Source organism: Netta rufina (assembly GCF_964035555.1).
Source record: "Netta rufina genome assembly, chromosome: 8".
NCBI lineage: Eukaryota > Metazoa > Chordata > Aves > Anseriformes > Anatidae > Netta > Netta rufina.
In genome coordinates, this window is record NC_140131.1 from 1,503,453 (window position 1) to 1,517,603 (window position 14,151).

Sequence of the window (14,151 nt, forward strand, 5' to 3'; positions counted from 1 at the left end):
AGCTGAGGAGAATCACATCCCTGGAGTCCTTCAGAAGTACTTTATTTGCCCCTTTTAGAGCTGTTTCCCCCCCCCATCACTTGTGATCCACAGAATCAGGGGAAACACCAGGGGCACCATCTTCAACCACGTTTTCATTTACAGCTTCTGTGAGAAACAGTTTGTAGGATAGCTTGGGTGAGCTGATCCGGTGACCTAATGCTTTCGAGCACATTCTTATTTTACAAATCGCAGTTACATCTGTTAAGAAAATCCACTCTTTGCCAGTTCAATGTCCATGCCAGCTATTTGGAAGCCGCTGCAGTCCCCTGAGCCCAGCTAGCGCCCTCCCAGCCAGATCCACCCCATAAAATACCACCCAGCACCGTTTCCCCACAGAAGAGGGGGACAGGTTTAGCACTGATTGCAACCCAAAGAGCTCAAAGCTGCCTCACTGGGTGCTGAAGACCCCCCTTACCCACGGTATCCCCGTTACCAGGCTGACATTTGTCCCCTCTGCGTGCTCCCTGCTGCGTGCTCTGGCAGCACAGCACCACAAGTGCCCTTTGGCACATTTTAAAGCTGGCATCCTCCTCGCTTCCCACCCTCCCGCAGCTTTCCCAGGGCCTTGTTTGAGGCTCTGCCTGGGGACTGCCTGTCCTCGTCCCCTCTCCCTGAGGTTTGGCCGTGCGGTGCCGATGACTCCCTCATGGCCTCCCCGGGACCCGCGGCCCTTTGCAGGCTGCTAGATGGGAAGCCCCAGTCCTGGCTGGGAGCTGTGTTTGGAAAGACTCATTCTGGAGGAGAAAAAAAGGGGAAAAAAAGAACTTTTATCAAGGCAACACAACACTCCCCCCTGGGTCACAGCCAGACCCATGGATAGCTGCGATGGCCGCAGTAGGAAATGCCACACAAGCTGAGAGCAGCTGCACTTCTTCAGGCAGCCCCGGGAAGGGCCGTGCCTCCCAGCAGCCGTTTTTTGGGGGGGAAAAGCCTCGTTTCAGCCTCCCTCTGAGGGCAGCTTCCCCTGCTCGGGGGCCGCACAGGAGGCACTAACGGGGTGCTGACCCCTCAGCCCCACACCTCACACACCACAAGCACCCACCCACGAGTCAATTCCACAGCTGACAGAAAACACCGAGCACTAAACACACCCCACCTTCCCTAGGGGGGTTGACACAGACACATATTTTATTAATTTCCTCAGGAAATCAGGGCTGGACGATTACAGCATGCCTATTAAGCGGCTAACGGGCTGGGCTGGGCGCTGCGTTTGGGGTCGGCGCTGCCTGTCCCGAGTGCAGGTGGTGGCTGGGGATGGCGGGGGGCGAGGGGACACGGGGCCATGGGGGCTCCTTGGGGGGCTCCATGGGGTCTCTGGGGGTCTGTGAGGTGTTGGTGGGGCACGGGCCGGCTCCAGAGGCCGAGGGCCGGGGTTGGGGCCGGGGCTGCTCCGCGGCGGCTCCACACGAGGGCGCCGGGCTCGGGGCTGAGGGGGCGGTGTGAGGGGCCGCGGAGGGGGCGGGTGGATGGAGGCTGAGGGAAGGGAAGGGGAGAGGAGGCAGGAGGAGAAGGAGGAGGAGGAGAAGGAGAAGAAGGAGGAGGAGGAGGAGGAGGAAGGGGAGGCGGCCCCAGCTCGCAGCCGGCTGCTGGGTGCCGCTGCCATGGGGCCCGGCCCCGCCGGGCTGCGGGAGGGAGCTGCAGGCAGCGGGTGAGACCCGGGATGGGGATGGGGATGGGGATGGGGATGGGGAGGCGAGCCCGGCCAGGGTGAGCCCTTCCCGGGGAGGGGATGCTCGAGGCTGACGGCTCTGCTTCTCCCTGCCTTTCCCCATGGCTCCCTTCCCCTTCCTCCTCCGCAGGCCGTCGCTGTGCAGGGCTGTGTAAGCCTGAAGAGCTCGGGGGTTTTTAGGGGTTAAAATCCCCGCCTCACGCACGGCAACCATGCCCGAGCAAAGCAACGACTACAGGGTGGTCGTGTTCGGGGCCGCCGGGGTGGGCAAAAGCTCCCTGGTCCTGCGTTTCGTCAGGGGAACCTTTCGGGAAACCTACATCCCCACCATCGAGGACACGTACCGGCAGGTGATCAGCTGCGACAAGAGCATCTGCACCCTCCAGATCACGGACACCACGGGCAGCCACCAGTTCCCCGCCATGCAGAGGCTGTCCATATCCAAGGGGCACGCGTTCATCCTGGTGTACTCCGTCACCAGCAGGCAGTCCATGGAGGATCTGCAGCCCATCTTCGAGCAGATCTGCCAGATCAAAGGGGACGTCCAAAAAATCCCCATCATGTTGGTGGGTAACAAAAGCGACGAGACCCAGAGGGAGCTGGAGGCTAGCGAGGGGGAGGCGCTGGCCAGCAAGTGGAAGTGCTCCTTCATGGAGACCTCAGCCAAAATGAACTACAACGTGCAGGAGCTCTTCCAGGAGCTCTTGAATCTGGAGAAGAGGAGAACTGTCAGCCTCCAAGTGGATGGAAAGAAATCCAAGCAGCAGAAGAAGAAAGACAAACTGAAAGGCAAGTGCTCTGTTATGTGATTGATGGTGGCTGGACTTGCACGCTGCATGGTGTAAACAGAGCGTGGACTCTGAGAAAATACGCTTCAGAGGGATCCTTGCCTTACAGGGCTACTGCTTTTCTGTAAAATCTCTGGATTATTTCGTGTTGGTCTTAAAGGGGATGGCTTTGTGCATGTTTATTTTTTTAAACAATAAACGTTCAATGTTAGTAATGACGTGATGAAGTTTTTAATGCGAGAAGTTTACAGAAGAGAAAAATGTCACTTAGAAACCAACATCTCTATTCCTGTGAGTACATGCTCGTTTTTAAGTATTTCCAGGCTGTTAGCTTGAAAGAAATTGTTATTTATAAAATGTATATTTCAAAAACCATTTTCAGGAATCTTATCAGAGCAACCCCCTAAAAAAGCTAGGGGTCTGCACTGCGAGTGATCATGTCTGTGACTCCAGATGCTTACACTTCTGGGCACGAAGGCTGGCTTGCCTACCAAAGACATAACTTTTTCATTGTCGAAATTGTTTTCCTGTGTGCTCTGCAGTTCCTGAGTCTTCTGCAGTTCTGTGAATGATTAAAGCTATACCTGTGTATAATCAGGATGGTTTTTGCTTATTTTTTTCCCCCCTTGCTACCATGTCTATTTTCCAATGCACTGTGCTAATGGTTGGTTTTACTTCTGCCTTGTTGACCTCTGTCCCTCAAACCAGTGTGAGCCCTGTAGGGGGTACAGCACCTCCAGGACATAGTGGGAGAAGAGCTGGCTTGAAGCTGGAGTTCAGATCTCGGAGCCTGGCCAGCAGGTGTGAAGAGGCAGCTAATTCTTCCTTTCCAATGTGAGCCTGAATGACTGGAATAATGCCGTAAACTTGTACGGTGCTTTTACACTCTACTTGTGTAAGAGCTTTAAAAGGTGAGCAAGTTCTGTCCTCGTGCTTCTGGGGAGCAGTGGGTACAGACTGGAGGGAACTTCAGCCTCTGTGCAGCCCAGGTGTTGCCACCGTTCACTGAGGCAGGAGGTTTTGTGCTTTTTGGCTCCACATGTCAGGTGATTCCTGGCATCTTTATGTAAGAGCAACATCCTTCATGAAGTTAATCAGGCTGCTCTGAGTACCAGGTGGTTTAATAGCTGGCTACTTTGGTGATTCACCTTTCATCCTCCTGGCTTTCCATGTGACTGTTACTCTTGTAGTATCTTTTCCCCACACCTCTTTATTTCATCCGAGTTACCAAGGTTTTGGTTGAAATTCATGAGAAGCTGTTTTAGATAACACTGCTTCAGGAAGAAACATCTGAGCTTGGAAGCTCCTCTCCTGCTGAAACTTCTGGCAAACACTTTCCACAAACGAGAGGACAGGAGATGTGGATTTTGTTTAGCTCTTGCGTGTTCCTCTTTTGTGTGGGCTGTTCTTAGCAAGAGACAGGCAGGATAAGCCTCATCTGCAGGGCATGATTGAAAACGATACCTGGGAAATAAATATTCATTGTATGCCACAGATCTGCTGCTTTGGGTATGGATCAGTCCAGGGCTGCAGCCTTCAGGAAGGGAGGGTGGATTCACAGTTGAATTTACAACTTCCAGCAGATTTAGAATTGAATTTTACCCTTCCCTCTGTCCCCACAGGTGTTTGGTTTGGGTGGGCTGCTGACGGGTTGCAGGACTGGGACAGAGGACGAGGGGCCCCTGGAGCCAGCTGGGCTGAGTGTGGGGTGCTGGTTTGGCTGCTGTGGGTCTCTCAGGAGAGCTGCGGGGATGGTGGCTTGCTCAGAACCACGGGGCCTCCTGAGCTGAGAGCAATCCTACAAAGTTTGCCCTGAGTGAAGCAGGAGGCTGTAAGGACTTCAGGATCACGCAGCAGACTGGATTTTTTAAACGGTAACTTTGTCTTGACAGGAGATATATTGCTTTTTTTATAGCACTTCTAGTGAAAGGAGTTAATTGTTGAGTAAAATGTGAGCTGCTTTTTGTCATCTTAGACTGGTTCTGCATGGACCTAAGGGGTCAGTTAGCTTTGTGGTGGTGTGCTGGGGGATTTGCCCCCCTCACAGCTGGGGCTCTCACACCACGGAGCCAGCAGAAAGCCCTCAGGAGCTGATTGCAGGAACAACAGGAGTGCTCGGTGCAGGATGAAACGTTTTGCAGTTTTCTCTCCTCGCCCATATGTGCTCAATCTCTTTGCCAAAATAAAGAGTGGGTTTGCCAAGTTGGTCCGTTGATACGGAGGCCCCACACCTTTTTCCTGGAGATGCCGTCCCGCAGCGCTGGGTGCGAGGCTGGGCCCTGCACTCGGGGGGCTCACACTGACGGGGGGCTGCAGAAGCAGCCGTAATGGCTTTGCTTGAAAACAATTTGCTTTTTCCTCTCTGTGCCTGGATTTCGGTCTGTGCTCTTTCACTTCCAAACTGTTGGCCTTTGTTAGTGTCTGGCAATTCTGATGGCAAAGACTATTCCAGTTCCGTTCCAGCCTTTGAAAGCCCTGTAAGACATTACCTATTTAAGCCTATTTAAAAAGTCATAAGACCTAGTAATGCCTTTACAACTCCCACTGCCTTCGTGGAGACGTCTGCACGAAGGCAGAGCAGCACGTACCCGCAGTTACTCACACGTGGGTGCTCTGAGATGTGTCCTCGTTGCTCTGGTGTTTCTCCTGTGTCCCCCATGGACACAGCTCCAGAATGGGGCCTGGTGGAGCGTGGGGAATTCCTGATACCACGGGGACGGACAGACCCCTCAGCACCCGGCAGAACCACCAGCAAGTCTCCCGAGCTGCTGTGGTGGCCGTGAGATGGGAAGTCCTGCGTGGTGGAGCACGATGGAGGTGCCCTGGGTGGTGCAGGGGCATCCACACGGGTGGCTGCCTCTTACCATGTCCAAAGGGGTGTTCGGGGCGTGCTAGGTCAACTGCAGCAGTTGTACAGCTGTAAACCAAAATTATTAATAAAACTGTATGAGTACTGCATGGTGTAATCATATTTATTTCCATACAAACTGAATTAGTTTGATTTCTTCTGTAATATTCCTATACAAAGAGAAATTTAATTGTGGTGGTGCCTGTCAAGGTGTTAGCCCCACACAAATCCGAATTCCAGGGTAGGATCCCCACGGTGAGCCGGGGGACTGTGCAGGCAGTGGCGATAGTTAGGAGCAGGGTGACAAACACCACGCTGCAGGCACCAGTTGTTACAAACCTGTGGCTCCTACATGGGAGCAATTTCCTGAGCCCTGCGTTCGAGGCTGCTTACTCACAGCCAGGGTCTGACGGGCTGCTGTGGAGTGGGATGCTCCGGCACTGCTCATCCTGTGCTGCTACAACCAAAAATACCGGCTGGTAGTGTTCTGGCACTATAACCACGGAGTTATGACCAAATAGCTGGAGATCTGTCATTTTGGGGTGCTGATGGGTGAGCTTTTGCTACACCAACCCTAAAGCATTACTCACCTCACCTCTTACAGCACATGGGGGCCTTATTGCACAGGTGCAGGTTTTTCTGATGCAGGAGCATTTAGCTGAATTAAAGGCATAGTTTTTTTTAATTTAAGTATTAAAATGCTTTATAGCTTAAGGACTGTAAGTTGGTAGCAAATGCTTTAACCTTGTATTTGCATAGGTGGGGTCCTTAAACAGATCTCCTAAAAAAAAGACTGATTAAAGGCGTTCAGGAAGAGTCAGTTGTCTGGAGCCAACAGGCAGCTCTGATGCAGCTCCTATAGGAAGTCACCAGCCCTGTCCTTCGCTGCTGGTTGCCATCAGTGTGTTTTTCATGGGGCTATTTCCATATCCCGTTCCAGGTCCCTCAAACTGGCTGCACTTGCACTGAGAGCTGCTTGTGCCTGCCCGGTGCCTCCCTCCCCCCGGAGGAGCACCACGGGCAGCAGCAGCGTTTGCTCCTTCAAAACCTGGCTGGCACTGGGCTCCCTGCAGCGGGGAAGCTCAGAAAGGAAATTTTTCCTTCCTACGCCAGAAGTGATAACTTCCAGGCCAGCCAGCAGTGGGCGAGGATGCCTGATGCAGCCAGAACCAGCGAGATGACAAAATCCCCCGGCCCTGCCTCTGCCCACCCAGCAGAGCCCCAGGAGAGGATGGAAGCGAGGTGGAAGGATGGAGCATCAGCCCAGGCTTTCCGTACGTCTGCGTCTCAGGACCTCTGGCTTGCCTAAAGCTTGGCTCCAGTTTTGCTCAGTCAGCTCCTTCCTTCCCACGGCTGCAGAGCTCTTTTAAATAACTCAGAAACTCTCGCACTGGCCTCGTTCACCTCTGCAGACTTGGTGGGCAGGATGCAGATGAGGTGTCAAATCATCTCTGTCCTAATGGACCAAGATAATAGCTCTGCAGGCCTTCTGCTTCTTTGCTCCAGGAAAAAAAGTGATCGACAGCTTTCATTTTAAAGCCGCTCCGTGGCTTCCTCTCTGCCACCCAGAAATTCAGACACTTCTCAATTAGCAGCGCTTATTATTTCCACGCAGCGCTTGTCAACTGGCTTGAGGCAGCCCCTTCCTGAATCTGGCCAGCAAAATCGGTGTCAAGAGAAAGCACCAGGGAGGAGAACTGCAAACAGCTCCTCTGCAGCTTGCAAGAGACAAACGTGAGCAGCAGCTGGAGCGCCCACCCACACAAGTATCTTAAAAACAAGCAGCCAGAATATTGCTATATTCTAATTCCTCTTCCCGGAGCACAGCAAGCACATGATTAATGTGACAAACAGCCCTGAATAATGCGCAATATTGTTTTATGTGCACGGTCTGCAGCTACGAGATACCCGGAGCTGGAGGAACACGAGCACATCTTAATCACCTGCCATCCTCTGCAGGTTATGGAGTGAGTTAACTATGCCAAATGCACCCAAGAGCTGGCAAAAATGCTAAAGACCGGACTCGACCACGTGAGTGAGATGGATTTTCTCGAGCTTTTCAGGGTCAGCTCTGTTTATGCATTTCAGCTCTGGGAAATGCGATGATCTGTACCTGTCAGGCTCTGGTTTGTTTTATTTAGCTGGAGTGAAAATTAAGCACTTAAGCAAGTGCTGGCAAAAAGTCTGAAGCTGAACCCAACCCAAATTGACTTCTCGTGCGCAGTTTTTCCCAGAAATGCATAAATGACTCAGTAGCTGAGTCCCTTTGGCTGCAGGAGGTCCTAGGGAATACGGCCGAGCAGCCTGCAGTTGGCTGGCACAGAGCTCGTGCCATCTTTAGCACACAGAAGTAATCCAGCCTCTCGTTCTGGGCAGCCAGGCAGCTTTTCTGTGCGAGCTGCTTTGCTCCTAAAACAGCAGTTTAAATCTAGAAAAATCCACAAGGGAAGCCGGATCCTCCAGGAGGAGCTGGAAGTGGGGTGATGCGAACCCCAGAGCACGGCGCGTGCCCTTTCCCTGTTGGAAGCAGTCTCCTGCTGGAAGGTATTGGAGTGGTTCTCAGTGAGTGCAATTAAAAACATCTTACTGACAGTGACGTTATTAACACACCCCTGATGAGACCACGGTGTGTCCTCCAGCTGGGGGAGATCGTTTCTGAGTGCCTGGGAGTGCTGCCACCGTGCTGAAACACCCGGGCAGGGCAGGAGCCAAAGCCTCGCATCTTGGGCTGCTCCCTTCACCTCTGCTTTCCTGCAGGGGCTCTCCTGGTGTGCCAGCTGGCTGCTCCTTGGGGTGAGACCGACATAAAACAAGTCAGCGTCCCAAGGCTGAGCAACCCAAGTTTGCAGAGATGCTCCAGGACCCCTAGCGGAGGCGGGGACGTTGTTTGCAGTCTGGCGACCAGAAATATGCAGAATCCGACAGGGAAGCATCAACTGCTCAGCAAACGCTTCCCAGCTGGTGCTCAGGGGTCTTCAAGGACTGGTGTCTGAATGCCAGGGCACGTGGCTGAGTCCTCTGCCTGCGAGACGGGGGTCTCCTGGGAGCACCTGCAGGAGAAATATAAAGGAAATGTGTGCGACCACTGCAGCGAGTGAAGGAAACGCTCGGGAGCCTCGGTGGCACATTACAATGCTGCCCGTGTTGCAGCGAGCTTGCAGCCCAGCCGTGCTCCTCCTGCTGCATCCTGCTTGCAGCCGGGGACAGAGGAGGAAAAAAAACCATGTCCTTGGCAGAACCCTTACCAAAGCACGCCGTGGGCATAGACTGAGAGGAGAAAAGGAGCAGCAGGTTGGAAAATTAGGAATAACACCTAAATCAGCATTGTAAAATCCATCCTAAATGCATTTGTTTGTATGATGATTACAGTTTTCAGAGGAAATCTCTGAGGAAAGCTCTGCTGTTCACTGAACCCGTCCTTGCTCCCAGCACCAGTCTGCTTGGGGTCGGAAAGCAGTGACCACGCCGAGGGGGATGTGCTCTGCCATCCCCTGGCTCAGTCCCCACCCCGTACCGCAGTCCCTGGCCTGCCAAAATGTGCCCCAGGAGAAAATTGGTTGGGGTGCGCTCCCAAACCGAGGGGCTCAGCGGAACCGCCTGGCTGGGAGGTGAAAAAAATATATAAAATTGGCTCACGCTCCATAAAACAGCACCCGTATTTCGTGTTCTTTGGAAACACTTAAATCTTGTTCTTGGACGTGGCCTTGGAGAGCATCCAGCTCCCGAAGGGAGAGCCAGACGGGCCCAAGGAGAAAGACCTGACGGGGACACGGCGCGGCCCTCGCTGCACGACCCACGGCAGCAAGGCCCTCACCAGCATTTGGGATCGGAATGGGGAATGAGACCGGGACAGCGACCAGAAACATCCCTTCATGAGCATGGACAGCATCCAAATCCCCCTCACCAGAGCTGCGTGTTAAGCAGATCCCCAAATCTTTCTATTGACCATACGAAACTCCTCTTTTCCACCGACGTAACTCCAGGCATTGGTTCGTTGGGTTCTTTTTTTGGGGGCGAAAAATGGTCTGTGCACAACAGAGGGGATGCTAAATGGGGCTCGGTGCTTCTCCACAGCGTGAGTAACGCGTAACAGTGGGATGCCTGGCATCTCACATTTTCGTGGCATTCATTTCTGTTGTAACAGCACCGGAGGAAGCCGTGCTCAGAAAGCAAAAAGGGAGGGATGGGGGATGCGAGGGGTGCTCGCCCGGCTGGCCGTACCCAGGGACTTCCCCGTGGGTTAAAGCCCTGCTGTGTTGTGTGCTGGGGCTGCCCTGGGGAGGGGAACAGCCTGGGGAGGGGAACAACTCCGCTCCCCGATCCCTCTCCTTTCCTCCTGCTCTTTCTCCTTTAGCACAGGCTGTTCAGCATTCAGCAGAGCGGCCAAGATATTGATTTTTTTTTGGCTCATTAATTCAGGCTCTGCGAAAATGAGAAAGTCCTGCGCTGGGGTGGCTGGGACGGAGCCCACGGGCAGCAGCTTTGGCGCATGGGGTGATTGTGGCTGGGAACGCTGCCCTGTGGTGGGATGGGGTTATCGGGGGGGGACAAGGGTGGGCTGGGACCCGTGGGACCCCTCAGCGGCGTCAGCAGCTCTGTCAGTGGTGATGCCACAGCCGGCGTGACTCAGAGCCGGGGGTGGAGAGGGAGCAGCAGCCCTATTTTGAGCAGCAGCCTGCTGGGGAGGATCAGTGCCCCCGGCCGCTCTGCCCCAGAGCTGCGGGGGATCCCCTCGGTGCTGCAGAGCAGCCCCAAACGGGGCCTCTCCACGTCACAGCCACCAGAGGAGCAGCTCTGCTGACGGGCACGATGCCAGCGTGTGTACAAACACACACAGAAGGGGACACCGTGGCCACAGGCTCGGGCTGGCCTCCAGCGCATCGCTGTGATGGGTGACGGTGACCTGCAAATTGCGTCGTGTCTCCTGCACCTCCGGTCCTCCTGCCCTGGATGCCCACCAGAATCGGATTAGTGCTCTGCTCCAGAGAAAGCCCTGCTGGCTGCGGGCATCCTTCTGTTTCATGCGCGAAGTACCTGCCTGTAGATATTGCTCCAGGCTCTGCGCAGTGAGCCAAACGCACCGTGGGTCTGGGGCTGCCCCTTCCCAAAGGAAATCACAGCCACACACCTCGGCCCTGCGTGCAAACCAGGAGGAAGCCCTTGCCTCGTCTTAGCTGTTTTCTGAGTAGCTTTTCTGTGTATTTATAGTTAAGCACAACCTCAGCAGAGCCGTCAAGACAAAAATCACATTTTTCAGGAAAGAAATCCTGGGGAAAATCCTCCGGCACTGCCCCGTCCCCTGGACACGGGGTTTGCTCAGGGCTCTGCCATCGCAGGTGGGGTGACACCTCACCCATCCCACAGCTCCAGCTGACCTCTAAGCCATGTTCTGAGGCTAACAGAGATTTCCTCTTCTTCACCACTGGAACTGGCTAAAAGGCACCCGGACAGGAGGAGCAGAGCGCTCAGAGGAGATCTTGCCTTGCATTAGCAGGGCCGAAGGACGTGCCGAGAGCAGATCTTCTGTTTTCCAGGTTTGCTGTTGCAGTGTGTCCCCTGGCTGAACTCTAGATGTTGTCACACATGGAATAATAAGAGTTCAGCAAAGATAAATGGTTGTGGTGGACACGATGACACCCTGAGTACTGCACCAAATCCCACAGGCTGGTGCTGATACCTCACATTCAAAACAGTGCTCATGCGCCCTGCTACGGGTTAAGGGGAGCAAAGTAAAATAATAAAGTAACAGAAAAGTCTTTGCAGTAGCCCAAGTGGAAATACAGATGCAATATATGTAAAAAGCAAGCTGCAAAAACAAACCCCTGCGTTGTGTGGTTGTCCTTGTGTGTGTTCGTGCCAGAAGGAAGTGGTTACAAGTACATGTAGAAGCAATGCCGAGACAGAAGGACAAGGAGGTCGGGGCTGTGGCACCACTGACCTCGCTGCAGGGCATATTTCTGCAGTTTTCTCTGAGCTGGTTGCTGTCACCGCTCTGCTTTGTGTCCTCGAGAAAGTCACTTTGTCTTCCCCCTGTCTCCTCCAAGTCCTTCTGGATGGACAAAGTGTAGAAAGCAGGAAAGTTCTTGAGGCAAAGACTCTGAGGATATTAAATATTGTGGGACTCTAGGCTTAGTCCTCTTGCAGTATACATTAACAGTAATCAGTTTTATATATTTGTAGTGGAGGAGAAAGGAAATACGGTGCTCGTGTCATTCTGCAGATCAGAACTCAGTCCTGTGTCCTCAGACAAATGTGAGGAAGCCCTGGCTTTAGGGGCTCTGGGGCAGGAAAACATCAGATCCCAAAAGGATGCATGGCCAAGAGTGTCTCCTCTGGCTGAGTCCTTATCCAGTCCTGTCCAAAAAGTAAAACAGAAGTTTAAGAGAGAAAATACACAGCTCAGACTGCTCTAATTTTTACGGTTTTGTTGCTCTGAGCCAGAGCTGGAAGTTTAGTCCCACGCGTGGCAATTTTGTACTACTTGGGGTTTTTTGGTTTTTTGTTTTGTAAGATGGAGAGGTGTAAGATGTGAAGGTGTAGGATGTGAAGGTGTAAGATGTGAAGGTGTAAGATGTGAAGGTGTAAGATGTGAAGGTGTAAGATGCTGTAGCGTTGCTTAGCCTGGAAAGGAGGAGCCACCAAAAAGGGCAGTCTGTTTTGGACCGAGAGGTTTAAACGCCAACATTTCTGCGGCCCTGCTATTAATTATTGCTGGCTTCATACAAGTGTAGTCATTCTCCAGACATATGGCCGCTATTTGTTTGGTAGTTGTGGATGGCATATAAAATGCCTTTTTTAAAGGATAAGTGTATAAAAATAAACGAAGCTCATTAATCACCGCAAGGACGGCTGGAACAGCAAATCCTATCGTTCATCAAAGGAATTATTCAGCTGGTCAAGAAGCACAATTTTGCTGCTAAACACCTGAATTTTTTGCATAGTCCCGATGCGAGTGTACTTAGTGCTTTTCAAAACCTAGATAATACTTGCTCCATTTCGCCCAAAGATGGGAATTGAGCTCAGTTTTCTCCTCTTCTTCTGTGTGTTGAATGTGGGAGCCACCAACAAAAGACCCTGCTCCCATCAGAAGACCGTCGGAGGAAATGTGTCAGCAGGTAGGTAAATGGTGGTTAATTAAGCTGATGACTATAAATGAATTACTGGATAGCTGCTGCTTTAGCCCACGAGAGGGCATTGCTTCCTGGGAGCCAGCTGGCTGCCTGCAAAGCTGGAGGAAAATTGTCTTTTTAATTAGAAATTGCATGAGTTCACTCTCTTTTGACTTTTTTTTTTTTTTTTTTTTAATCTCTGTTGCTTTTACATCAAAATGCAAACAGTGGTCTTTAAAAGCCAGCTCACTTAAGAGAAAAACAGACACCTTTACACTAATTTGGGAAAAATAAGCCCTAACAAAAACTTGAAAAACCAGATCAGGATTCTTGCCATTGTCAGAAGTCTGAAAACTTACATCTGTAATGAAAACTGCTGCCAGAAATGCAGTGGGAGCGCACCTGGGGTGAAAAGACCCATTTTCCCCCAAGCTAGGCAGAAAACCATAGCCACACAGCCCTGTGCCTGCTCTGTCCCCATCCCTCCCTGCCAATGGGGACACCAAACGAGGTGGCAGGGGGACACCGTCCTGCTGCGGGATGCCCACAGGTGTGTGTCGGGTGATGTTTTTTGGGTGCAGAGCCCTTTTTTTGGGCTGTGTTGTTTCTGGCCCCGGTGCGGGTGACACCTCCCTGCCTGCGGAGGGGCTGACACCGTGCCCAGACCTGGCTCTGCCAGGAGAATCAGGGCTTGGCTGCGCTGGGAAGGCGTCAAAGCCAGCTCGGCTGTGGGAATTAGAGGACAGGACAGCCGTCCCTGGGACCGTCACCTCTGCCAGACTGCGGGGCTGCAGCTCGGGGGATGCTCTCTGCACCAAATCCCTGCTGATAGCACAGCAGCTTCCCCAGTGTCGGTCTCAGAAAGCCACGGCCACGATGGGGCCGCCGTTTGCTCCTTCCCCAGTGCCTCCTTCAGGCCCTTTGCAGGGTGAAGGCAGCCGCTTGCGTCCCCCTCGATCCTCACAGAAATCATCCGGGAACAGACCCCAAACTGAACGTGATCTAACAAGCGCTGCCGCGGGCTTCCAGGCCTGCGTTCGGATTTCCACCAGCACCTTCCCCTGCCAACAAACATGATTTTCAGGCCACGGGGGCACCGGGCAAGCCCTGACAGCCCAGCACAGCCCAGCTCCTGCCTCCGCAGCGGCACTGGGGGAACTGGAGGGACCGGGTTTGGTGGCGCAACCGCTTGCAGGGCTGGAGGAGGCCCTGGCTCTGTATCGGGGTGTTATCAGGGGCATCCCAGCACGGAGCCGGGCCGTGGTGCCGTGGTTGGTGCCTCCTGGCACCAGGTCCCCATGGAGGCTGCTAGCCAGGGCCTGGTGCCATAGACATGGAGTATTTTTGGGGTTCTATGGGTTTGCTCAGCCCCCGTTCTGGTCTCTCAGAGTGAGGGCACTGAGCTTGGTAAAACGCCAAAGAATTGCCAAAATTTGTCTGTGAAGTGCTTGGGGCTGCTGTGCCACCCCAAACCCCGAACCCCGCTGTCACCGTCCTGCTGCTGGGGACAGCAGGAGCCGGGCTGTGTGAACCCCCCCATACACCACAGCACTCCAACAGCCCCTCACCGCCCCCAAAACAAGAGAAAAGCCTCATTTTTAACACAAAAAACGTTTATTTCCGACAGCCCCAAACCGCGTGGCACCACCGGCAGCACCGGGCACCCCCCAGCGCGCAGCCCCCGGCCCCAGCCCC

General features: G+C 53.3%; 1 protein-coding gene across 1 annotated transcript; it reads left to right on the plus strand.

Moving 5' to 3' along the window:
• Positions 1–1,233: 1,233 nt before the first annotated feature.
• On the plus strand, positions 1,234–2,520 carry DIRAS3 (DIRAS family GTPase 3; the record flags this gene model as incomplete). Its single annotated transcript, XM_084291409.1, has 2 exons — positions 1,234–1,283; positions 1,842–2,520. Exon 2 carries the CDS (start codon positions 1,924–1,926, stop codon positions 2,518–2,520), a length of 597 nt encoding a protein of 198 aa, XP_084147535.1. The 5' UTR covers positions 1,234–1,283; positions 1,842–1,923.
• Positions 2,521–14,151: the final 11,631 nt, after the last annotated feature.